The 27229-nt window shown below is 43.1% G+C and overlaps 1 protein-coding gene across 1 annotated transcript in view; it reads left to right on the top strand.

Annotated features, from left to right (window-relative positions):
- SCFD2 (sec1 family domain containing 2) overlaps positions 1-27229 on the top strand; it is an 82416-nt gene that overhangs the window by 32356 nt on the left and 22831 nt on the right. Inside the window, 2 exon segments of the mRNA XM_015414718.1 lie at positions 2407-2534; positions 20649-20824. Coding sequence (XP_015270204.1) covers positions 2407-2534; positions 20649-20824 — 304 coding nt within the window.

Below are 27229 nucleotides of genomic sequence, written 5' to 3' on the forward strand. Positions count from 1 at the left end.
AATTATCTCCATCTGTGTCTTGGAGGCTGAATACACACACAGCCCAACGAAGATGACAGCTTTAACAGACCCTAACTGTGCTGACTGTCTGTTCTAGCAACCATGTATACAAATATCTTTGTATGCAGCTTTAATACTGTGCATTGCTGTCTCTGGACTGGGGCAGTATGTCTTGGTTGGTACCTTTTTAGACCTTTGTGGTAACTAGTCTGTCACATCTTTAACCCTGGGCGATTTCGCACTAGAGCTGCCTCGCGGCGCAGCCGTCGTTTGCCCCGACACTATTTGTCAATTTCACACCCGGGGCTGCAGGGCTGCATTTGACCCGCGGCATTGCCCGATTTCCTCCGCAGTTTTGTGATCCTCAAAAACCAGGATCACGAAACTGCGGAGGAAATCGGGCAAAGCCGCGAGTCAAAATGCAGCCCCGCAGCTTCGGGTGTGAAATTGGCATATTTGTGTCGGGGCAAATGGTGGCTGCGCCGCGAGGCAGCTCTAGTGCGAAATCGCCCCCTGATAAATTTACTTCGGAAGTTAAAATCCTTTATTAATTTTTGTCACATTTGGATCCTGCCTTCTTGCCTTAGGGCAATGAACATGGGGTTCAGTCTCTTTTAATCCACACAACAACTCTCCAGAAGACAGAGATCAGTTCCCTTGAAGAAAATGGCTGCGTTGGAGGGTGGACTCTGTGGCAGTATAGCTCACTGAGGTCTTTCCCTTCCCCAGACTCTGCCCTCTTCAGGCTCCCTCCGCCCGAATCTCCTGGAATTTCCATACACAGAGTTGGTAGCCCTAGTTTCATCTGCGAGATGGCAACTGGCCCAAGGTCACTAAGTGAGTTTCACAGGATTGTGGGAATATGAACCAGGTTTCCCCAGGGTCTTGGTGGTGTTGTTCTTTTGCAGACATCCTGCTTTTACAGTATGGTTTTCTACCTTTGTAGTCCACTCTTTAAATGATTTATGACATATTTTACCTTGGACAGTTTGTTTGCAATGTTTTCTAATTCTGCAGTCCTATCGCACTGTTCATTGAATATCTTGAGCCAGGGCTCTTTTTGTAGAAAAAGCCCAGCAGGAACTCATTAGCATAATAGGCCACACCCAACAGCAGAAACTCATTAGCATATTAGGTCACACCCCTGACAGTACAGCTCATTAGCACATTAGGCCGCACCCCCATGTTACCAGAAGTGTGGTCATCCAGCCACACCCACCTTTTGCTTCTTATTCTGTTTACCTTGTTTGTTGTCAAAACCCAGAGGTTTTTTTGTAGCAGGAACTCCTTTGCATGTTAGGCCACACACCCCTAATGTAGCCAATCCTAATACGTTTCTGCTGTTGGGTGTTGCCTATTATGCTAATGAGTTCCTGCTGGGCGTGGCCAACTCAGGAGCCAGCCGGAACTCCGTTCCTGAGTGTTCCTGCCCAAAATTAGCCCTGTCTTAAACTATCTGATTGCATTGCTTTTATATTCCATAATCTGTCTCCGTCTCGGTGAGAAAGGTGGGCTATAAATAAAGTAAATAAATCGAACTCTTTGTGTCCTGCCACACTGGCTCTTATACTGTAATGTTATCAGTGCAACCTCCATTTTGCTGTAGAAAGTGCAGAAGAGAAAATATACTGGGGGACAAAAGCAGAGCTACTGACACCCCTCCCCGACCAGTTCAGTGTTCCAGAAAAATAAAGAAACAGCCTGCAGTTGTGATCCTTATTGATGCCGTGTGGTGTTCCGTAGTTTTGACTGTTTGCTTAAACAATGCCTTGGCAATTTGTTATAACTTTTTGTTAGCAATGGTTTGAATCTAATGGGATCCACTTGCAGAGCAGGCCTTGCAGACTGGGACTTCAGTGGATCCTCGAGAATAGCAATAGGGCAAAATTGGGGGGGGGCTATGAAGTGGGGGGGGAGGCTCAGCTGAAATGGCCACACCCTTCTTCTGAAGACGGAAGCGCCCTCAAGTCTTTGGAATGGCGTGGCTGGATACAAGCCAGTGTCAGCTAAATCCAAATATCTAGTTGTTAGACAAAGTCAAGTAACAAGCCCCTAGAGAACAAATTTAGAGTCCAGTGGCACCTTTAAGACCAACAAAGGTTTATTCAAGGTATAAGTTTGCACAAGAAAGCTCATACCTTGAATAAACCTTTGTTGGTCTTAAAGGTGCCACTGGACTCTAAATTTGTTCTGCTGCTTCAGACCAAAACGGCTGACTACCTGGAAGCCCCTAGAGACTTACAGTTTAAAGACACAACAGCAGTTTTTTTTAAAGAAACTGGGCTTTTATTTCTGAGCTTGAAAGTAAGTAGGCTGTCTACAGCGTAGAAGTTGCTAAAGAAGGCTGACTCTTAGCAGTTGTTTAGTATAAAACTTGAGTGCCTTTTTCCCTTCTTTTCCTTACAGCGATCCAGCTGCTAAAGCTCTGTGGGAGTCCTTAATGAATCTCAAGCACAAAGAAGCTGTGATGGAGATTCGGAGACACCTAGTGGAAGCCGCAAGTAGAGAAAATTTGCCGATCAAGATGAGTATGGGTAAGCTTTCGGACACGCATGCAATGCATGATTCAGCGAGCCAATTATGAAGTGAAATATGTCTGCAGCTTCTCTTCATCGGAGTCCCAGCGTTGAATAAATGTAGATTATTCTCCAGAAGGTCAAGCACTGATCTCTTTGAAGGCATTTAGGTTTTAATGACTCTGAGGTTGTTAACATCTGAGGATCAGCCATGTATGATGTGCTGTACAGCTTGGTGATTTTAGAATCTTTTTTAAATAATCCAAAATTGTACAACTGTACTCCGACCTACAGGCTGAACATATCCATACAGATCTATAATGTCATCTCTTATCTTCAGTGCTTCGAAGTATGTATAAAGTGCATGCTTGCGTTGTCTGGCATTCAAGGTGTCTCGTGCCCAAACACAGGCATTCTAGAAATCCACATTAGGACTTCTAGCTCAGCACGGGCAATTCTCAACTCATCCCATTTTGCTTTCCTTGCTTCCAGTTTCCTATACCACAGCTGTTTGCGTAAAGCAGCTAATTCATGTGAGGCCACTTCAGACATCGTCCAGCTGTACAAGAAATAGGATGGACCAGTGACTCATGATACCTGTTCTTCTATGTAATGTTGTGCCCCGATTTACAATCTCTACCTTTTCTGGGAAATTCAGAAACTCAACACCTGCAAAGGTTTGCAAGATACAGAGGCTATGTTTTGGGTGTGACATTGTTATCGAAGAACCATAACAATGGGAAGGGACAACGGAGAGGGTTAGTGGTGGAATATCTGCTGTGCATGCAGAAAGTCCCAGGTATAATCACTGGCAACTCTATCTAAAAAGATCAAGTAGTACTTGATGAGAAAGACATCTAGCCCAAGACCCTGGACAGCTGCTTCCAGGCAGAGTAGATGATACTGACCTTGACAGACCAATGGCCTGATGCGGTATAAGGTGACTTCATGTGTTCAACCAGAAATGCATTGTGCCTTGGGATAATCTCCGAAGTCTCTCTGAGAACAGCACATCTCCCCCATCACATTACAGTGCATTAGCTTTCATTTAGCAACTTAACAAACCCAAATAGCTAAATGCAACCAGCAGCCATCTTATGGTCATGATCAGTTGTGTAGAACTGAAACTTATTACGTGCGTTTAAGAGTGCAAAGTGAGGAAATACTGATAAAATTATTTTCCATTGTGCTTACTACTGATTTTCAGAATGATCAACTTTTTAAAAAAGAAAATACTGAGCAGTAAAGCCAGCAGTGGTGTACAGGGTTACTTTAGCCATTATTTCAAGTATGCTGCAAAAACAGAGCTTGGTAGATAAAGGCCCTGTGGTGGTATAAATATATAAGTATGGCTGTCTCCTGTTCCCTACCAGCACACAGAATGGAGAGTGATGGTGATTTACATGACAATATCCCCAATGCAATTATGTCACCCAGAAGTGACATCATCACATCGGGGACATCGCACAAGATGCTCTGGTTTGAGGGCAAAACTCTATGGTAAATTTGGCCTATAACCATAGAGTTTTGCCCTCAAACCAGAGCATCACCATCACAATGATGTCACTTCCAGATGATGTCATCATGTTGGGGATGTCCTAGAATGCCCCCCCCCAAATCCCCCCAGCAGCACGGCAAGAGAACCTGGCAACCCCACATAGCAAGCATATCCTAGAGCCTGAAATGTGGCATGTAAATCTTTGTCATGTAAATCAGTAGTAAGCACAATGGAAAATAATTTTATCAGTGTTTCAATAATTCATCCTCACCTTGCACTCTTAAACGCACATAATAAGTTTCAGTTCTAATCAACTGACCTGGATCTTTGTTACAGATAACCATTAAAAAAAAACCAACCTGTTGTCCCATACACGCCTCCTGTTGTTGACTTCTTGACCCAGCAAAACATCAGAGCACTGCTTCTAATCACTTAAGGCAGCTGGAAATGAAGTAGAAAATGTTGCCTATCGGCTGCTTCCTTTGCTTGGAACGAAAATATGCTAGTATCTTCCTCCGATCCAGATGCCTTTACTTACGTTATAGGGCACCTGCTCTCAATATGATTGTGATAATGGAACTCAGTCTCTGGCTATCTTACGTTCATGAGCGTCTGAGACTTTGAGTCAGCTACAATACAACAGGTGTGCTGTTAACTGGGATGGGTAGAAATGAGAGTATTTCATCTGTGATTAGAGAATGTCACTGGATGCCAATTTGTTTCTGGGCAAAATTCATATTGCTGGTTTTGACCAATAAAGGTCTTCAATCAGTGGATCAGGAGGACTCTCAGGTAGTTCTCAGAGCCCCCCTCCCCTCCCCTCACTTGGTCATCAGCCTCTATAAAGCTGCCATTTTTGTACAACTTTTGGAAGGACCTGCTCCTAATGAGCATGTGTTGAGATCAGGGGTGCCCTGCTTCTTTGCATGTACACTAAGAAACATAGTGTGGGAAGACAGCAATGAGGGGAATCCTCGATGGCTCTCTGACCTTGGCTTTCCCCCCACTGTGGTATTTATTTAAAACATTTACACCCCCCCTTATCTCCTTATACCAAATTGGCCAACTAAGTAACTGATAACAAGAACATAATAGTCCATTGACAAGATAGAAACAGTGAACGGGTTAAAAAATGCTGGTGTTTTCTGCCCCAGCTTTCTTGATATGAGCCCATAGACTTAGCCTTGACACTGGTAAGGCCATAACAACTTTTCTTTTTGTTTGTTTTTATTTTCTTTGTAAGCCACATGCCATGACTCTGAAACTTGCAACTCATTTTGTCCTGGGCCTGGAAAGGATGAAGTCCATTATCCTAAATTACCTAGGACTGGGAAATTTAAAGGACGGCCTATTCCCATACAACCTTAAGCTCTTCAGTGGAAGTTGTGCTGTGTGTGCACCTCTTTTAGAAGCAGGGTGATGCATATCAAACAGAAGGCTTCCTCTGTGGTGGTGCCTCAGTTGTGGAACTAATATCCTTGATCGGTTTGCCAGACATCTATATTGTTAGCATTGGCACACTAGTAATGTCTTTTCATTTTTTCCAAGGATTTAGTGGGATTTGATTTTGTTTTCTGTATTGCGGTGTTTTCTGGTTTAATGTTTTATCTGTGGGATTTATATATTTCTTTATTTTGTTAGTTCATTTGTGAGCCCTCTTGAAGATTATTGTCCAAAGGTGAGGTAATATATTTTAAATGAGTAAGCAAAATGTTGTCACACTTTGCAAACACTGGTGGGCCATCCATGTAACTGGCATATGAAAGAGTTATAGAAGTTGTCCTGAAACAATGTATTGCATTTTTAAAAATCTGTCCTATTTTGGGGGAAATTAATTTTTTTTCTGTGGGGGAAACAATGTGAATGCTATATAACATCTAATTTTCATTTAAAATCGAATCTGAATTCTTTCATAGAACCCAAGTAATTGGGAAATTGCTATCGTATTCTTGATGCAGAATTCCGTTGAATGTTATTAGCAAACATAATCGATGCAAAAATTATTAATGTTCGTGCTCTACTAATAATAAAACCCAATCTGGCCAGCAGAGGGAACCCCGCCCCCAAAGAGCCCCGTCTGCGCCAACGTGCCCAGCGCAATGACATCATCCAGAGGTAACGCTGTCGTGCAGGGCACATTGCAGGGTGGTGCTCTATCATTTGAGTAAAAATTCTATGGCTACCATAGAGTTTTCCCCCAAACAATAGAGTTTCCCCCCAACATGCCCTGCACGATGATGACCCTTCTGTGTGTGTGATGTCATTGTGGTGCATGTGCTTTGCATGCATGCGCCGAAAACTACAGGGGGCAAAAAGGGAGCCCCCCACCGGCAGCCAGGTAAGACCTGGCAACCCTCGTAGTCTTGCCTGTATCCCTCAGCAAGTTCCATCCACTCTGATCCGTGTGCTTTGCTGCGTTCCCACTGCCACTGCTGCACTACGCCTTCAGCTCCTGCATTCTTAGAGGACTTTAGATTACATGAACATTTTGAAGACAAATACTTTGGGTACATTCTGCTGAACTGATTAAATAGGATTCAGTGTCTGACATTGTATTCAAAGGGAAAAATGTAATTATAAGTAGTTGAACTCCTTTCTAAAGGAGAAGTCTGAAGAAGTGTGCTTGCACACGAAAGCTTGAATAAAGCTTTGTTGGTCTTAAAGGTGGCACTGGACCAGTGTGCCCTCTAAGCTGAGTTAGTGTGAGCCAGCTCACAGTTTTTTAGCCTCCGGCTCACACATTTTTTGTCTTGGCTCAGGAATGATGGCTCCAGAGCAAACTAATTTATGCAGTAGCCGAATCGCTCGCTCCCAACTTTAATGCCAGTAGCTCACAAAGTAAGATTTTTGCTCCCAAGACTCCACAGCTTAGAGGGAGCATTGCACTGGACTCTCAAACTTTGTTCCTTTCTAAAGCATTATTCTTCAGATTTTAAGGCCTAGCTTCACTCCACCTTCAACTGAATATAGATGGGACAATCTTTGATTTTTTTTACCACATTTGTCAGCCTTTTTTCTTCGTGTCCTGTTCTTCCTGCTTTTATTTATTCACTTTTCTTTATCCTTTCCTGTCTTTGTCCTCACCATTTATTCATTCATTTAAGTATGCTAGGCTGCTTTTCTTTCCAGAGTGCTCTGAAGCGGCTCACAAAAAGAAAAGAAAAAATTGCAAATTTCGAAACAATTTCATAAGACTGGAAACAAATCTGGACTGGGCTGGTTCTACCACACTGAACCTTTCAGGTGACTCCGCCCAGGCCAAGTTCTGAGGAAGAGGAGAGAAAAAAAGTCTGGAAAGGATCTTCCTTGAGGATCTTCCTCATTTCCCTCCTCTTTTTCTTCTCTTTCTCGCCTCTTAATTATTAAAAGGGATATGGTAGGATGTGTTGAGTGTGGTCTACTTTTGGACAGATTAGGATTCACCAGTTGAAGACTACTGCCGTTGAGCAGGCCTGCATGCACTAAACTGAATGTTTCTTTTGTGGCCTGACAACCCCTTTGATTTTGCCATTCCTGACAGGCAATAATAACCCTAGGTTTGCGAGGAAGTATCCGGAGATCTCCCAGAATTACAAATTATCTCCAGGCTACAGAGATCAGTTCCCCTGGAGAAAATGGCTGTTTTGGCAGGTGGACTTTATAACATTATACCCCTCTGAGGTCCCTCTCCTCTTCAAATCCCACCCTCCCCAGGTTACACCCCCAAAATCTACAGGAGTTTCCCAACCTGTAGCTGGCAACCCTAATTTATACGTTTATGAAGCACCTTCCAGGCTACCATATATGGCTGGTGGGCTTAGAGGAGATGAGTGTTTGTCTTTTTCTATCATTTTAAAGACTTGGTGTTTCCAAATAACAGCAGAGTAGGGGGGAAATGTCAGCCACTCATCTCCTCTCCCAAATTAACTGTCTGTTCCTTCTTCATTAGCATCTGACAATGCTTCCATTCGTGCCCTACACTAACGGACACACAATGTGAGGTAAAAAGGGACAGAGCCTACAGTCTTCCTTGTCAATTGTTGAATTAAAACAAACAAAAAAAATAATTTAAAATATCCTGTTAGGTTCTAGATATCCCACAGAAGTCCTGTGTAAAATAACACTTTTCTGTTGCATTTTGGTATGACCAGAAATAGAACGTGCGGTAGGGCTATGTATATTGAGGCATGCTCCCATGAGGCTTCATGGTCAGTGTAAACCTTCTACCAGGGAGACTACAAAACTGCTTTTCTAAGAAATTTAATGTGACGGGTACAGGAGTCTGGTTAGACGCCCACTCAGTCTATTCCTTTGGCTATGCGTCTTTCCTTTTTCCCATTAGTCCATTTCTTTGGCTTTGCATCTTTACTTTTCCCCATTATAAGTGAATAGCTAACGCTCAGTCCTATGATGAAAAACAAAGTTGGAATTTATGACACAGTATAGCCTGGCCCTCACTGAGAGGGACCCCATACAGTGTGCAGGGAGCCAGCATTGCAGCCCTCCGGTGTTTCCTGCCCAATGCAGATCCTCCCCCAATCTCCTGCCTGTCATAATGACTGACATTTTGCTGATTATTGAATAAATTCGCTCCCCCTTCAGATTCCAAGATTATTGTACTGAAAGGTTACTCAAATTACAAGCTTATTGGAAGCAGAGATAAACGGAGTTTCATGTAGTATTTCCGATGTATCAATCTTGTTGCTGCAAATCCAAAGTGTGTACTATACACTCTGGGATTTCCCCCAGTTTAGTGAAGCACTGGTTCAAGACCTTTTGTTTAAAATTAGCAGCAAAAAAGTAGCTCTTTTATGCCACATCCCCCTTGGACTTTCTTTTTAAAATGGTCTATAACTGGAAAAAGTTGTTATTACAGGTATCCAAAGGGGAAATCAGATTTTCTGAAACCGAAGTCCTCTTATTTTCTCACTGGGCTTCACCAGTTTAAAGTATTTTAACACACTTGAGGATATTAGGTTCAGAAAGGTAAGCCTGAGAGCTATTCAGGGTACAGCTTCCCAAACAAAGAAGGGTTGTTCCCGCTGCAGAAGTGCGGCTGCTTCTTTCCCAATCCTCACTTCCTTCGCAGCCCCCTGATGCATATCTTAGTGGATCTTCTGAAAGTGACAGTCCGTGATGCTTTTGTTCAAAGCTTTGCTATTTGCATATTATTTGGCAGCAAGAGACGCTTTGCTACAAACATCCTTCTGTGGTTTCAGAAACGGGCTGCCTTCCCTGGCAGTTTCAACAGAGGACAGTAAATCTAGACTGAGCCTGAATCCCCTTTATTATGTCCCTTTATTGGCATGTTGAATGATGGAAGCTGAAACACCGGGAGGATAACAGAAACAAAGTGCTCTCTTCTGTTACTCTAACCCTCCGTTAATGGAAGAAAGCCTTCTCAGTTCTGTCCTAGTAAAGGATGCAGAATGCGACCTGAAAAACTGAAGCATCTGCCCGTTAAAGAGGATAAGGCAGATCCAGCCTGCAGTAATGATCTACTGATAACAGCCGGCTTTGTGATAGATACTGGATAAGGCTACTGTAAGGCCCTTGAATAATTCATATCCATGTGTGAAAAAAAATCATCAAAGGAAATGGCAGGTTTGCTGGGCTGAAGGTATGTCCAGACTCTGGGGACGTGGAGGCATATGCAAGAAAGTATGTGAGGAGAAAGGAACATGACTGACTTTGGAGATTACACAATGAGGGGGACTGGAAGTCCATCTACGAGCATGCTGGGTGGAGCTGTCCCTGCTCGCAGCACTGAAAAAGTGGCACCACAGGATGGATGGGCCCAACCAGGGCTATTTTTGGGCAGGAACGCACAGGAACGAAGTTCCGGCTGGCTCCCAAGTTGGCCACACCCAGCAGGAACTCATTAGCATAATAGGCCACACCCAACAGCAGAAACTCATTAGGATTGGCTACATTAGGGGTGTGTGGCCTAACATGCAAAGGAGTTCCTGCTACAAAAAAAAGCCCTGGGTTTTGACAACAAACAAGGGGGTGTGGCCTAATGTACTAATGAGCTGTGCTGTCAGGGGTGTGGCCCAATATGCTAATGAGTTCCTGTTGTTGGATGTGGCCTATTATGCTAATGAGTTCCTGCTGGGCTTTTTCTACAAAAAGAGCCCTGAGCCAACCATGATTGTGGTGCATGCTGTAAATTTAGTAGCTTGAGGGCACAGCCATGCACTGTCCGTGCTAGATCTGCACACCGAGCCCAGTGATGTACTGCTGTGTATTTTTACTTTGCTGTTACAAGGTTACAGGGTAGCTATTTTTTTTGCATCAGCCACTTATTTTGTGTACATGCTTGTGCATTAAGATTTGGTTCTACCCTGAATGTCAAGCTTGTCTCTCTCATTTCACTCTAGCTGGGCACTTTCCCTGTGTGGATAATGAAGGACTTTCTGCTAAGTGGGTATTTTATCCACTACCTGGTAGTGTATGAAGGCTGATGCTGTCAACACACAACTGTATTCCATAATATGTGAGGATTTTAACAATGCCACATCAGTAACAATGGCAAAAAAACCCCAAACCTGTTCAAGGTTGGAGTCCAGAAGAAGGGAGGTGTCAAGTTACTGGGGCCTTGTCCAACAGTACCAAGAACTTAGATGTTGCTCCAGCAAAGACTGAGGATGGACTGCAAGGAGGTGGAGATACAAGTTCCTCCTCTCTAGGAGCAAGCTACTAGTTCTTAAAGACTCCTCACCTATTTAATGGTAGTAAATAGTCCAGCCAGGTTGTGGTGGTTCTTGGCCTTGTTGGGCTTGAGGGGTCAGTTGGGGAGAGATTTCAGGGGCCACAGCAGACTCTGAGGTGAGAGGTGCCGGGTCGGAGGAGGCAGGCAGGGCTGTATCCCAAGGTGACAGAGAGCTAATCCAGTCTCCTGGGACTTGTCCTGCACATCAAAGAGGGCTCCTACAGCTGTCTTTCTCTGAAGGAGTCCCAGGTGCTCAGCCTCCTCCTTGTGCCATTAAGAACATAAGAAGAGCCCTGCTGAATCAGACCAATGGTCCATCTTGTCTCATACAGTGGCCAACCAGTTCCTCTGAGGGCCAACAACAGGACATAGAGGCCAAGGCCTTCCCGTGATGTCGCCTCCTGGCTCTGAGACTCAGGCGTTTAGCACTTCTGAATGTGGAGATTCCCCTCAGTCACCATGGCTAGTAGCCATTGACAGACTTATCCTCCACGAATCTATCTAAAGCTGTTTATTCTTGTACCCATCACTACATCCACTGGCAGTGAATTCCACATTTTAATAACTCTCTGTATAAAGTAGTATTTCCTTTTGTCCGTCCTGACTCTACTGCCCATCGGTTTCATTGGATGGCCTTGAGTTCTAGCACTTTGGGAGAGGGAGAAAAAGTTCTCTTTGTCAACTCTCTCCACCCAGTGCGTAATTTTATAAACCACTATCATATCTATCCTTAGCCGTGTCCAGGGCTATTTTTGGGCAGGAACGCACAGGAACGGAGTTCTGACTGGCTCCCAAGTTGGCCACGCCCAGCAGGAACTCATTAGCATAATAGGCCACACCCAACAGCAGAAACTCATTAGGATTGGCTACATTAGGGGTGTGTGGCCTAACATGCAAAGGAGTTCCTGCTACAAAAAAGCCCTGAATTTTGACAACAAACAAGGTAAACAGAATAAGAAGCAAAAGGTGGGTGTGGCTGTATGACCACACTTCTGGTAGCATGGGGGTGTGGCCTAGTATGCTAATGAGCTGTGTTGTCAGGGTGTGGCCTAATATGCTAATGAGCCTGTTGTTGGGTGTGGCCTATTATGCTAATGAGTTCCTGCTGGGCTTTTTCTACAAAAAGAGCCCTGGCTGTGTCTATTCTAAACTGAAAAGTCCCATACTCTTCAGCCTTTCCTCATAGGGAAAGTGCTCCAGGCCCCTTAATCATCTTGGTTGCCCTCCTCTGCACTTTTTCCCCTGCTCTGCAGTGTCCTTTTTGAGACACGGTGACCAGAACTGTACACATTATTCCAAATGAGGCTGCACCATAGATGTATACAGAGGCATTACAGTGCTGGCCATTTTATTCTCGGTCCCTTTCCTAAGAATCCCTAAAATAGAGTTTGCCCTTTTGACCACTGCAGCACCCTGGGTTGACATTTTCATTGAGCTATCCACTACGACTTCAAAATCTGTTTCCCTCTCAGTCTCCGCCCGTTCAGACCCCATTAGCCTATCCTTGAAGTTGGGATTTTTTTTGCCCCAATGTGCATCATCTTATAGTTACCAACACTGAACTTCATTTGCCACATTGTCGCTCACTCACCCAGTTTGCGAAGGTCCTCTTGGAACTCCTCACAGTCAGTCTTGGTTTTCACCATCCTGAATAATTTTGTGTCATCTGCAAACTTGAGCACTAAACTACTCACCCCTAGTTCCAGATAATTTATGAATAAATTAAATAGTACCGGCCCCAATACCGATCCTTGTCGGACCCCACTGCTTACTTTCCTCCATTGTGAGAACTGTCCATTCATTCCTATACTTTGCTTCCTGTCGTTTAACCATTTTTTAATCCATAAGTGAACCTGTCCTCTTATCCCATGACTGCTAAGTGTACTCAGGAGTCTGTGATGAGGTACTTTGTGAAAGGCCTTTAATTGAAAGTCCAGGTATATAATGTCACCGTTGTTTACATACTTGTTCACTTTCTCAGAGAACTCCAAAAGGCTGGTGAGCCTCTTTGCCTGGTGAGGAAGAGTGGGTGCTGTGGTCTATGACACCAGGTTTATGTCTGCACATGGATATTGACAAGCTCCAGTTGCAAAGCGCCAGGTGACATAGAACCTGCTGAAGCCAAGGGATATATTTCAGCGGGATTTGTATTCACAACCTTGCACAGGTGAAGGGGCATTTCCATAACAACCACCAAAAAGGAAATTACCGTCTTTACTGGCTTGCTCTCAGGATGGTTCTCCGGATGTGGACAGTGGGCCTTCCCTCAGCTACTCCCAGTACTGCTTCCAGCTACAACAGAGCATTGCCCGCATAAGTTTTTTTAATCTTAACACTCCGTTGAAGAGGTAAAACTGAAAGAGACATACGAATCGGATTGCAAATGTGTACTGACAAATCTCTTATGCGTATCAGGTTTTGTGTCCCTAGATAGTTCACTTTTCACTTACCCTTAAAAGCCATTACAAACTCTGGAAACAAAATACTGTGCCAGGTCCCATGCAGAGACATTTACAAGCCTAATCTGCTGGTCGTGTGTTATCTTTGCATATTAAATTATGGTTGGCATATGGACACAGTACTATTTGGCTGACCTCACCGTTTCTTGTAGCTAGGGAGTTTGCTGACAATGGACTTTCTGTGTGTGTTTGGGGGGCTTCTAGGAAGATGCTGTATTGCTAATCCCAACCTTTTTGTTGGACAGGAAAATGAAACACTTAAACTCAAATGCATGGCTAAAAGTCTTTTGGCCTGTGGGGATTTTATTTTCTCTATATAAAATAAATCCAAAAGTAATTAAACAAAAACAAGTATGTGGCTTGGTGCAATATTGAATATGAATTCAGTATTTCTTAAGTGGCCTTGCATTTTAATTTGTAGCCCATATTTGCAATTCACCTATTAGTTTAGTAATGCTTATTTTATTAGGATTTTCTTCATATGTTTATGTTAGTTTTGGCCCGTGTGTCAAAGCACAAAGATTATTAATATTTTAGCTATGATGCTGCTGGGTGCCCTATTCTTAGACATATTACTTTGCTGCTGTAGAAGCATGCAGGATGAGGTCTGCTATCTTAACAACAACAACAGCATTTTCTAGAGGGAAAAGGCCCTGCCAGTGGACAGTATTGGACCAGGCCAAAAGAGAGAATGCTGCAGACACTAAGCCACTTTGGGGGACTTTTTAGCTAGGAAACAGGGCATAAACGTAAGTAGCAAAATAAAGATCCCCAAAGTTTACTACTTCATAGGAAAAAGAAGAACAATGTCATTTAATAAAGCTCCAGATGGGGTAGCAATGTCATTCTGTAGTGGAATTAAAACCAAAGTCCAGTGGCTCCTTAAAGATTAACGACTGTCCAGAGATGCTGCCAGACTCAGGGCCAGAACTTCCACTGCTGGCACAGGAGACACAGTTCCTGGCACTGACAGATAGCCCAGTGACCCTTGGGCAATAACAAAAGGCCCTTACCTGACACCACGACTTTAGGTGCAGGCAGAAGAACTAGCTGAGGCTCCCCCTGTGGGATGGGGGAAATCGAATCCATTGGACATGTGCTATTGTATTGTAAATTCCACTGTGACATCCGTGTTGTTTATATTGAACCTGTGTTGGACCCCTTTTTGGGCCAATCTGATGTGCACAAAATTAGTTCTTTATTGTCGTCGCATAATATAGAAATTCTGGAACCTGTAGCAAATTTCTTTTATGAGGTATCTAGGAGGAGAGGCTCATATTAAGGCAATTCGGAATGTGATACCCCTCCAACCTATCTTGAGGCTCTATGCTGCATGTGTATTTGATATTTTATGCCAATAAAGGTATTTGTATTTGTATTTATATTTGTAACTAGCTGAGGCCTGACATTGGAACAATCCAGGAAAGACAGCAGCCTCCACAGCTAAGGCAGAAGCCAGGGCAAGGCCAGAGAGGCCTAGACGAGGGCAAGTAAACCCAACAGCAGGCCTGGGCTTGGGAGTGCTAGGGGAAAACTGGGGCAGGGACTAAGAGCTGGCACCTTGCCCCAGCCAAACCCCTGGCATAGCCACTGAGGCAGGAGGGAGGGTGGCTGGTGGGAGGAATGGGAAAAGAATGAATCAGTGCTCTCGCTCAGGGAGAGGACAGGTATACCCAGGAAAGGGGCAAGGCTATTTGGTGTAGTGGTTAAGTGTGCGGACTCTAATCTGGGAGAACCGGGTTTGATTCCCCACTCCTCCACTTGCTCCTGCTGATGTGACCTTGGGTCAGTCACAAGCTCTGGCACAGCTGTCCTTGAAAACGAGCAGTTTGTGTCAGAGTTCTCTCAGCCCCACCCACCTCACAGGGTGTCTGTTGTGGGGAGGGGAAGGGAAAGGAGTTTGTAAGCCGCTCTGAGACTCTAAGTGAAAGGCGGGGTATAAATCCAATCTCCTCCTCCTCCTTTAAAGGCAGGTTCCTGGGGAAAGGCCGAGGAGGAGAGGAGGGTACAGCTTTGGGGGAGGCAGTGAGAGAAATAGCACAAGAATGAGAGCTAGCTAGCTAGCTGTTGACCCAGGGAATGAAGAAAGAACAAGGTGGAGCAGCCCCCTTCCTGTCTCCTCTCTGAGGCCTGGGGAGACCTGCCCACGTTGTTCAGCAAGATGGCTGAGAGCTGGCCAAGGTAGCTGGAGAGGGGGGGGATCCTCACAACCGCATTCATTCCAGAATTGATAAATGTAAGATTCCACTGGACTCCTGTTTTTATTCAGAAAGCTGAATATGTAAACAAACAATCTGTAGAGCCAGAAAATGTCATTTCATGTAGGACATTGGTTATCCCTGAGAGCCAGCATGGTGTAGTGGTGAAGAGCGACAGACTCTAATCTGGAGAGCCGGGTTCGATTTTGCACTCCTCCACATGAAGCCATCTGAGTGACCATGGGTCAGTCACAGCTCTTTCAGAGCTCTCTCAGCCCAAAAAGTAAGTCTTGCTTGCCAACTAGTGGTATATAATGCTTAAGGGGTGGAACTTAAGGCTGCCAGACAATCTTCGGATCTCCCGGCTATACCACACACAATGCCCTACGATGATGATGGTGGCGATGATGATTGTTACTGTTATTATTATTATTTCCCTTACCTAATACACAAGATTCATATGAAAACAATTAACATATGACCAGCTAATTAACACCATTAGTATTTCAGAAGTTCATTTGTATAGTTATGGCATCCAAAATAATTTTCTATGTATTATATATCACATTATTCCTCACACAGGGCACTTTTTCTCAGTCTATGGCAGGCCAGTTCACTCAACTGTTTTAGAAAGAAACCTTTATCATGGCTGATTTCGCACTAGAACTGCCTCGATGTTGCGCCGCCGTTTGCCCCGATACTATTGGTCAATTTCACACCCGAAGCCGCGGGGCTGCATTTGACCCGTGGCTTCACCCAATTTCCTCCGCAGTTTCGTGATCCTCAAAAAACAGGATCACGAAACTGCGGGGGAAATCGGGCGAAGCCGCGAGTCAGCTTTGGGTGTGAAATTGACCGATAGTGTCGGGGCAAACGGCGGCGCAACATCGAGGCAGCTCTAGTGCGAAATCAGCCCATGAGTCACAGGTGTTTGAACTCTCCTGGAGGATATACATGGATTTGTAAAAATGAAAAAGAAACAATACTGATTTGTAATCAGTAGCCAGTTAATTTCCCAGGTGTGTCAATTTCTCCAGAGATCTGAATGGCCCCTGTGCTAATTGCTTGGCGTCCTGTCCTAATTGAGCAAAACAGACAATAAAACATTAGATCTGCCCAAAACATGTGAGAAAATGAATAGCTTTTGCTGTAGGCATTAATGTTTCTATGCAATGTCTAGAGAGATTTTTTGGTCTTTTGGCTATTATGATTTCTTTGTCTTTTTAAAATTTCTTTGTCTTTTTAAAATTTTGTTAGCTGCCCCAGAACTAGCTTGATTGAGGGGAGGGGGTGGAATAGAAAAATTTAACATAGATAAGGGCTAGTCTGGGTTAGTTTGTGTTAGTCTAGAATTGATACAAAAGAAAGTGTTTGAGGAATATATTTGATTACAAAGAAAACATTATTGTATTAAAATTATAAGAGCTCAACAGCGAATGACAGGTTGAGTAAAATGGGGCCAGTTGGTTCCTGTGGACTATTCTGCAGGAAAGTAGTAAATAATGAAGTGGCAAAATTGTCCATGACAACTGAAGTAAATACTGACAAAGAAGTGAGTCTGAGAAACTCCAGACAGAGTAGCTAATAACTAGCCAGTCCTGTGATGGATTAAGTTGAGCTAGGATTGATTATGTGATATGCCATATGGGGTAAAATGCATCACCATTGCTTATATGCTAAATTAATAACCACTTAAGCAAAAAAAAGTCTATCCATTGTACTTAGTTGATGAACTTAATATGACTTGAATTGTTATTCTCCTTCAGTGGGGGTTTATCTTTCACCATCTTTCTTAGAAAAGTGGCCATTCTTTCATGGCTTCTGTGCTGTTCCTCATGGGCCAGTCATGAAAACTCGTAGAACTCTGCTCTGAACTTGAAGTGTTCTTCATTCTCCCCATCCCCAGCAAACAATTTTATCCATGTCTACTCACACCACTAGCAGCCTGAATGGTCCAGTTTGGCCCACACTCTTCAGGGCTTGGGAGCTAAACACAGCCATAGTCAGTCTTCTCCACATCTGGATAAAGAGAACATTAATGTTTAGGGCAATCCTGTTTGCATCTGAACATGAAGGTAACTCAGTTCCAGAGCAGTAAGTTCTCAGATCTGAGTTGGAAAGTTATAAATCAGCTGTTGTAGTTGAATGAGAACTTTGTGAAATGTCCTTAGACATTTAAGTAATTGCTTCATAGTTCAATATTGCCTCAAAATTATCCTGCATACTATCCTCTCATTGGATGGAGATCTGAAACCATGATCTGGGATCCTCATTTTAAGCGAACGTATTGGTATTCCCACTGTTTTAATTATTGGGGCCCTTGTTCTGTATATATATATTGCTGTCGATAGATCAAGATGGGTAGCCATGTTAGGCTGTCTGTAGCAGTAGAAAAGAGCAAGAGTCCAGTACCACCTTAAAGACTAACAAAATCTGCGGCAGGGTATGAGCTTTTGTGAGTCACTGCTCACTTCTTCAGATAGTTATTGTAGTGAGAATTCTAGATGGAGGTATGATTTCGTAGACCCTGTATTTGCCCTGTGATTTCTTAGATGACCATATTTGCCCTATGTACCTAAGAGTAATGAAGACAGAGGTAATCCCCTATAAAGACAACAACAACAAATACCCAGAGGGGCAAACTACCAGTAAATCTGAAGGAAAAACAGAAAATTTTAAGAGGTTGTTTCAGAGCTGGGAATCCAAGAGGAATTGCAATCAGTGGTTGAAGAACGATCTGATTCAGAGGCTAAAACTGACCTCTGAATCACCTGATGAGGCAGTGGGAAGACCCTGCTTAGTATTTGGATGGGAGACCACCAAGGAAGTCCAGGGTCACTATGCAGAGGCAGGCAATGGCAAACCACCTCTGGATGTCTCTTGCCTTGAAAACCCTATGGGGTATCCATTAGTTAGCCGTGACTTGATGGCACTTTCCACCACCAGAGGTTTGGGGGTGGGATGTATGCAGCTTATTGACAAGTAGTGGAGCAATTTATCTTCTAAACAGATAGAAAAAGATAGATTCGTTTGATAGAAGAAGAGGGGGGAAACGCAAAGGATATATGCCCAGACATAGATTAATTTCTCATGTAACAAAGTAATCCTTCCTCTGCATGATTATGCATCAGATGCATGAATTGTCCTTAAAACACACGTAATTGGTTACTGCCAGGGATAAGCTATTGGGCCATTCCAGGAGTGGGCAGAAGAAACATTTGCTGTGGCATTTCACACTCCTGTTCTTATTTCCACACTTCTACCTGAGGTTTCTGAGAAGACCATAAGGAACCACTCACCGTTAATTCTGTCAGCTGAAACTTGGGAAGCTCACTATTTGAGCAGCAGCGAAAGGATGAACTAATACTGTAAATACTTGGCAGGACTTGTATCCTCAGGAAAGAGGTCACAGTCAGTTCCTCAAAGTTGACTCCCCTATTAATTGGTCTTTGAGGAGATAATTGGCTAGATATCAAATCCAAAGAATGTACAAATGCTGCTGCTTCAGTGTTGTGGAACTTTCCCTTTTGACACTTCATTCATACATAAAGTCTGGAGTAAAGAAACATGTTGTCCTTTGGGATACAGAATTTTAAGAACACAGCACTTTTAGCATCAATCCATCAGTCTTGGAACATAAGGTTTACTTGTAATTATGCTTATTCTAAAGGAAAGTGAAGGTATCATGGAACCTTTAGTCAAGGCTGTTTCTCATTAGACGTTTTGTGCTCTGTTACAGCTACCTAAGTGCAAAATGCTTGTATATTGTGTCTGCAGTGAAAGGGCTTGAATTCTATATCTTTACCCTGCTGTGGAGGCACCTCCACTGTTAAGTTTGCTTCCCCTTGCACCGGGCACTCCAATTTCCACAATTCCAGTGCAGTTTCAGTGAACCCCAAAGTGATTAATGCCAGGTGAAGCAAGTTCTGTGGTGCCTGGAGAGAAGCTAGCATGGAGGAAAGATATAAGATCCAAGCCAAAGAATACAAGTATGTTTCAAACACAACCTTTAGAACAGATTCAGATATACAGTTCTTTGAAAGTAACATTCTTTGCACCTGAATAATTTTGAAGTGGCAAAGCATACATCATCACTTGTCCTTCTGAAAAGGAATGGTGTTGGTGGTTGTTTCATGCAACTGCAAGTTATTCTCCTTCTTTGTTCAGGGTCCTAAAAAGATTGCTTTTATTTTCAACAGTATGAAAAAGCAACCTAGTGCATTAGTCAATCCATTAATATTTTTCTGTTGGACTTGGGAAGCCTATTTATTCATTTAATAACTATATCAAGCCTAAATGCTTCGTCTTTTTATTAATATATTTTTTTTCTGGCATTCTGCATATTTTTTTTGGTGAAATTGAAGGGAGCATAACTGCAAAACAAAATCAATCCATGGTTCTTGTATAAATCACGTAAGAGGGCCATTATGATCCAGATCAAGACAAGCGGGGATCCCACAAGGTCTTGTGGAGGGCATCTCATTTTCCTCTGTATTCCCTCCACTACTATTTCCTTTCCCTGGGCAGCTTCCATATCCTCTCCCCTTTTCCTGCTCCCTTTTCTCCTTTCCATCCACCAGCCGGTCTTACCTTTATCTGTCGCCCCACTTTGAGCTCCCCCCCCTACTTTACCCTTGGCAGCCTCTCCCTGAGAAAAGTCTCACCCAGTTGCATGATGGATGCCAGGCCCAGTGGCCACTGTGCCAAATTGTGTGGGTAGTGAGTATTTGGGAGTTGCTATAAGATCTGTTCCACACAATTTCTCTTCCACCAGTGCCCATCATGGGAAGGGGATGGAACCTTTACCCCGGGCTCTTTTGGTGTCCATGTTCACTCCTAGTCCCCCCCCCCACACTTTGATTTACAGAAGCCAAGATTTGGAAGGCCCAGCAATATTGTTGTGATTGCCTAGCAACCTCCAAAATGGCTACTGAGAGCTGACTGGACATTCTTGTCTTAATGCTATAGCCAGGCATTGTTTCTGTTACTTTTGAGAGTTTTAAACATTCCCTTTTCAGATTTTGGATTTTTCTGCAAGCCTGGGACTTTAGGTTTGTAGAGAATTTCCCCCCTCCACATCTGTCTATTGCCCCATTCTGTGCCTCTATAAATCATATCCTCTGTGGCCCTGTTTGGGATGAGATATATCAATATTCATTTAAATACACAGGACCCCTTCTTGTCTGAATGGGACATCTTGCATTAGTATTGTTGGCTATTATTAAAATTCTTATTTCTCCGACTGTTGAGAAATGCCTCTGATGTATAATTTTCTTTCTTCCTCAGGAAGAGTCACCCCTGAACAGCTCGCCTCATTCACCCAACTCTTCAAAAAGAAACCTGAAGCTCTGGAGAACCACTGTGGGCTTTTGCAGATTGCACTAGCCACAGTGCACACACTAAAGCACCCTCAAAACGCCAAATGGGACAACTTCTTAGCCTTTGAAAGGCTACTCATGCAGGTACACTAATGTGTGAGCATTATTACTTTTTTATGGAGGAGTAGCAAATATTTGAGAATTTCTGTTTTAAGAACATAAGAACATAAGAGACGCCAATGTTGGATCAGGCCAAAGGCCCATCCAGTCCAACACTCTGTATCCCACAGTGGCCAGAAATACCAGTGCCATCAGGAGGTCCACCAGTGGGGCCAGGACATTAGAAGCCATCCCACTGTTGACCCCCCCCAAGCACCAAGATGACAGAGCATCACTTGCCCCAGAGTCCCCATCTATACCTTGTGGCTAATAGCTACTGATGGACCTCTCCTCCATATGCTTATCTAATTCCCTTTCGAAGCCGTCCATGCTTGCAGCCGCCACCACTTCCTGTGGCAGTGAATTCCAAGTGTTAATCACTCTTTGGGTGAAGAAGTACTTCCTTTTATCCGTTCTAACCCGACCGCTCAGCAATTTCATGGAGTGCCCACGAGTTCTTGTATTGTGAGAAAGGGAGAAAAGTACCTCTTTTTCTACCTGCTCTATCCCATGCATAATCTTATAAACCTCAATCATGTCACCCCTCAGTCGTCATTTCTCCAAGCTAAAGAGCCCTAAGCGCCTTAACCTTTCCTCATAGGGAAAGTGTTCCAACCCTTTTATCATTCGAGTTGCCCTTTTCTGCACTTTTTCCAAAGCTATAATATCCTTTTTAAGGTGTGGTGACCAGAACTGCACACAGTATTCCAAATGAGGTCGCACCATTGATTTATATAGGGGCATTATGATATTGGCTGATCTGTTTACAATACCCCTCCTAATAATCCCCAGCATAGCATTGGCCTTCTTTATTGCAGTCACACACTGTCTCGACATTTTCAGTGAGTTATCTACTACAACTCCAAGATCTCTCTCTTGATCAGTCTCTGCCAGTTCAGACCCCATCAACGTGTATTTAGATTTAGGATTTTTGGCTCCAATGTGCATCACCTTGCACTTGGCCACATTGAACCCCATTTGCCATGTTGACGCCCACTTGCCCATCTTTGACAGATCCCTTTGGAGTGCCTCACAATCCTCCCTGGTTTTCACCCAGGATTTGTGTTTTGTTATTTGGTATTTTTCATCTCCTGCCAGCCTCCAAGAAACTCAGAATGAAATACATAGGGTTGGACCCTGTAGAAAGCCTCCACTGACGAAAGAGATTCCTACCAGCAATGTAGGACTTCCGTGCCCCTCCTCTCCTGCTGCAGCCCCAGTTGCCCCCCATAAACGCTGCTCCGGGGGAAATGGGGAGAAATGGAAGTCTACAGCAAGAGAGGGGAATCAGCAAAATCACCCCTTCCCTCCTGTTATCCAAAACCTTCCACTGCATCTGTCTCACAGTGGTAGTTTACTGTCCAGGTAGCCATCTGGCCCCAGACTTCTATATCATCTTTACTACCATGAAAACCTTAAGGAGAATCTAGCTGAAGTCAGATTTTTTTTTTAATTTAAAAATTACAAAATTTTGAAAAATAGGTAGTTTCCGACCTTTAAAAGATATTCCAGTTTATAATAACTGGTGCCCATTTCCAAAATATTTCTCAGAATTTTCCCTTTGTCTGTAATAAAAAGTCAACTTAAATAAGCTACATGACAAACTCTAAGAAACCAGTCTACAATTCCACGAGGATTTCCCCCCATTCCAGTTAGCTGAAATAAACATTCTTGTGGCAGTTGAAAGACTATCCACATGATTCACTACATTTTTCTAAAAAAAACAAGCAAGTTCAAATTATTGGCTCTAATGATAACTGACATGATCAAATATACAAAGTGTATGCAGTAAATTAGTCTGGGAATCACTACATCTCTGTCACTCATCGTACTGTTGACCATTGATCTTTTGTTTTGTTATAAAGATCTTAAAGAGTCTATATGGAGTACGGCTGCTGACATAATATTTGATTGAGTGTTCTCTCAAATCAGTTACCGATCTTCTCGAGGTACTACCCTACCCAGGAATCTATCCCAGTTATTCAGGATACCTGAAATCAATTCGTTCTTGATCTAACGAAAATGAATATATTTCGGTCACGGTGTCTTTATTTTGAACCAAGCACAACAATCCTTCAAACTTAGATATCTCTCTACAGCCTTTCTATATTACAAGTAATTTAAGTAAGGCTTAAATTGTAGATATTGAAAGAACCTGGTATTCATAGAATCACTTCCTCATAGAAGAAAAACTATCCATTTTTTTTAATCTACTTTATCTAATCCAGCAGTCTTCCAGCACTTAATCTGGCCTTAAAAACTTGATCATTATAGCAAACTGAGGTAAGTAACGAGAGTCCAGTACTATCCTATACAGAGGTACACCCTTCTAACCACATTGACTTCAATGGATTTAGAACAGGGGTCACAAATGGGGTGCCTGCCAATGTTCCCTCTAAACTGTGGAGTCTTGTGAGCAAAAATTCTACTTTGTGAGCTACTGGCATTGAAGTTGTGAGCAAGCAATTTGGCTACTGTATAAATTAGTTTGCTCTGGAGCCATCCTTCCTGAGCTAAGACAAAAATGTGTGAGCCGGAGGCTACAAAACTGTGAGCTAGCTCACACTAACTCAGCTTAGAGGGAACACTGCCTGTGACCACCATGGTGCCCACTGACAGCTTTCCTGGAGCCTGCCAAGCATTTTTAGAAAGTGAGCAGGGCCCGGGAAGTTTTCTGATTGACCATTGCAGATTTGATTGGCCGAGCCGACTTTTAAAAATGTTGCTCTGGCAGCAGCTGCCACCACAACTGAAGGATCTTCACTGAAGGTAAGCCACAGCATCCATTTTGTGGCTGGCTCTGCCTCCTGTGACTGTTATTTTGTGGCAACTATTCTGTGGCTGTACCTACCACACTGTGTCAGAATTCCAAAGGTGCCTGCAGGATCAAAAAAGTTTGGGGACCCCTGATGTAGAAAATCCAGAGAGAAAAGCTGTGTTCAAAAAGATGCTGAAACAGCACAAAGGCTAGTATATTAAAAGAACAATAAATACAAATAGTGTCACAAACCTTCAAAGAGTATATACAATATCAAAAAAGTACAGTTAATTCTATACAGCAGACGTTTTCATAGCGATCATACAGGTAAGTTTCTAAAATATCATACAGGTGTTTCAGAGTTTCATAGAGGTCATACAGGTAGGGCCGGCTCCAGCTTATTTTGCACCCTAGGCGAGGATCCCTTCTGCCCCCCCCCCCCCCGCTGCCCCCCACATTTTACAAAAAGAAAAACATTTTAGGAAGAATGAAAAACACAAATAAGAAACTCCCAGAGTACGGGGCCGGGTGCAGTTTGGTGCCCCTAAGGGCCGTCTCGCTCTAGGCGATCGCCTAGTTCGTCTAGTGAGTGAGCCGGCCCTGCATACAGGTATTTCAAATGAAGGTTCTGAATATTAATAACTTCATTTCGGTGATCTTCTTCAGTAATAACTATTACATAAGCATCATTTCCATGAAAATCTGAGGTATGAGCATCTCAACAAACAATTCCCTTAGTAAAAGTATACAATTCCTACTGGTGGGCAACCAGTCTCTATTCTTTGAAACTCCACAAACATCTATCAGCTGATATTGCCTTGCTTAGGATTGTGCTAAGTTTTCCATATGTGCTGTAGTTTAAAATCTACTGTAATGGTCCAAATTTCACAGTTCCAGTTTGTAAAATAAAACCACGTAAAATATTTTGGCTTCAATTTAACTGACTAATTCTTCTAAGTCCTTTCCTGGCTCCTTAAGTGTGTTGCTTGATCATAGGCCTTTTATATTAGGCACTCCAAAACCTCCTTTCTCTACCTTTGCTACCAGTCATGGATGTTTATTAAACCAAATAAATATTGATATTATCCATTGCCAAGTATTTATCACATCATATTTGACTATCAGAACAATATTCATGCCAATTATTTATCACGTCATACTTGAATAGAAAAAGAATCTTACATAAAATATTTGTTTAACTGTAACTGTTTTTCCAAGACATAATATCGATAATAATTGCCATTTTAGCATGTTTTCATTAGTTCCACCAGCGAGGTGGGGTTTTGTGTCTGTGTGATTGAATTTAACTTTGACTTCTGGGTCATCTGTGATTCAAATTCCCCAATATCTAATTGGACCAAAGTTTCAGTTTGTAGCAACTTACCTCGTTAATTAATTTATGTGTGAGTATATGTATAACTGACATATGCGTTCAGTAAAACTTAGTAGTGTTTATTCTAAAGCCTGCTGTTACTCCAAACCTTTGTAAAATACTATTTTGTAAAATCTTCCTTTGGGTTTGATAAAGGAGAAGAGAAGAGATTGGATTTATACTCTGCCCTTCACTCCCCGAAGGAGTCTCAGAGTGTTTTACAATCTCTTTTCCCTTCCTCTCCCCACCTACCTGTGAGGTAGGTGAGGCTGAGAGAGCTCTTTCAAGAACTGCTTGTGAGAACAGCTCTGAAAGAACTTGTAACTGACCCAAGGTCACTCCAGCAGCTGCATGTGGGAAATCAAATCCAGTTCTCCCAGATTAGAGTCTGCGCTCCTTACTACTACACCAAACTGCAATGGTATCTGCATGAGATTTCAAGCTATCAGTTACAATTTGGGTCTTGGTAGAGTCTTTATCCCTGATCTTACCTTCTTACCTAGTAGATTCTGTTCATAGTACTTTAGTGATTTGTTAGGTCCTTCCATCTTCATCCTCTGGTAACAGACTGTCTGTGATACCGAGTGTTCTAGTTCTTCTACAGTATAGATGGCTACATCATCATCAATAGCCCAGTGCTGCCCTTAGCTGAGCAGAGACAGCCAAGATGGTGGTTTGGCCTGGCTGGAAAGCTAGTGCAGCTTTCACTTACTGCCAGGGTAGGAGGCAGGAGTGAATGAATGAGGCTTGTTTTTAATGAACTTCAGGCTTTCTGACATTTTAATCCATAATATATTTTGATTGAACTCTGGCAGAGAAAAAAACGGGGTAGCAGGAAATATTTGGGGGAGTACTCACTACGTCCTAGATTAATCTTTACATTGAATTTAGTGGGAGAGTCAAGACTGTACCTGAATCTCTCCTGTTGAAATCAGTGAGACCAGGCCTACAGTCCTATGGAGATTTTCTTGAGAATAAATTAGAGATGCCAGCCTCTAGGTGGGACCTGGAGATCCCCTGGAATTACAGTTTATCTCCAGACTACAGACATCAGTTCCCCGGGAGAAAATGCATCCTTTGAGGGTGAACTCCATAGCAGTGTAGCCAGTGAGGACCCTGTCCTTTCCAGGCTCCACCCCCAATTCTCCAGGAGTCTCCTAACCTGGATCTGCCAACCCTGCCCACCCCATCTCCCTCGGGTGGTTTGAGGGAACCTGGCAACCTAAATCCATCTGAGTTCAACATGGCTTACATCTGAGTAAGTTGCAGAGATTTTCCAGAAGGATGGCCATGTCAGTGAGTTGTAGTAAAAATAAATAGGAGTCTAGCAATGTTCCCTCTAAGCTGTGGAGTCTTGTGAGCAAAAGTTCTCCTTTGTGAGCTACTGGCATTAAAGTTGTGAGAGGGCGATTTGGCTGCCGCATAACTCAGCTTAGAGGGAACACTGGAGTCTAGTGATATCTTAAAAACTAACATAGAATTTATTCCAGCAGAAGCTTTTGTGGACCATAGGTCCATTTCTTCAGATGCAATCCATGAAGAAAAATTCAGTTGGGTAGCCGTGTTGGTCTGAAGCAGCAGAACAAAGTTTGAGTCTGGTGGCACCTTTAAGCTCAACAAAGTTTTATTCAAAGTATAAGCTTTCATGTGCAAAGCTCACTTCTTCAGATAGATTAAATAAAATCTCCTCAGGTTACTTACAGGAGAAAAGAGGGTGGGGGGCACCCGTTATAGGAGGGGCCACTCAGAGCCAAGATGCATGAGCAGAGCTGAAATTGGATCAGGTGGCCAGTAAGATCAGTGGAGAGCAGCAAATTAGCACATAAATGCAAGAGTTAACAACGAAATGTGAAAATGAAGCTAGAGTCCAGCAGTTCTCCTATGTACACAGCGTTGAGCTTAGTTTGTCTTGGGGGTACTGCTGGACGCCAGCTTCATTCTCACATCTCTTTGTTAACTCTTGCATTTATGTGCTAATTTGCTGCTATCCATTGATCTTACCAGCCACCTGATCCAATTTCAGCTCTGCATATGCATCTTGGCTCTGAGTGGCCCCTCCTATAACGGGTGCCCCCCTCTTTTTTCCTGTTAGAGGAGATTTTCCTTGAGGAGATTTTATTCCATTTGTCTGAAGAAGCTTACACTTTGAATAAAACTTTGCTGGTCTTAAAGGTGCCACTGGACTCAAGCTTTGTTCTTCAGATGCAGTGTTCAAGGACCCACTCTTTACATCTGAAGAACTGGACTATCGTCCATGAAA

Source organism: Gekko japonicus, unplaced genomic scaffold, assembly GCF_001447785.1.
Source record: "Gekko japonicus isolate JY-2015 unplaced genomic scaffold, Gekko_japonicus_V1.1 scaffold1375, whole genome shotgun sequence".
NCBI lineage: Eukaryota > Metazoa > Chordata > Lepidosauria > Squamata > Gekkonidae > Gekko > Gekko japonicus.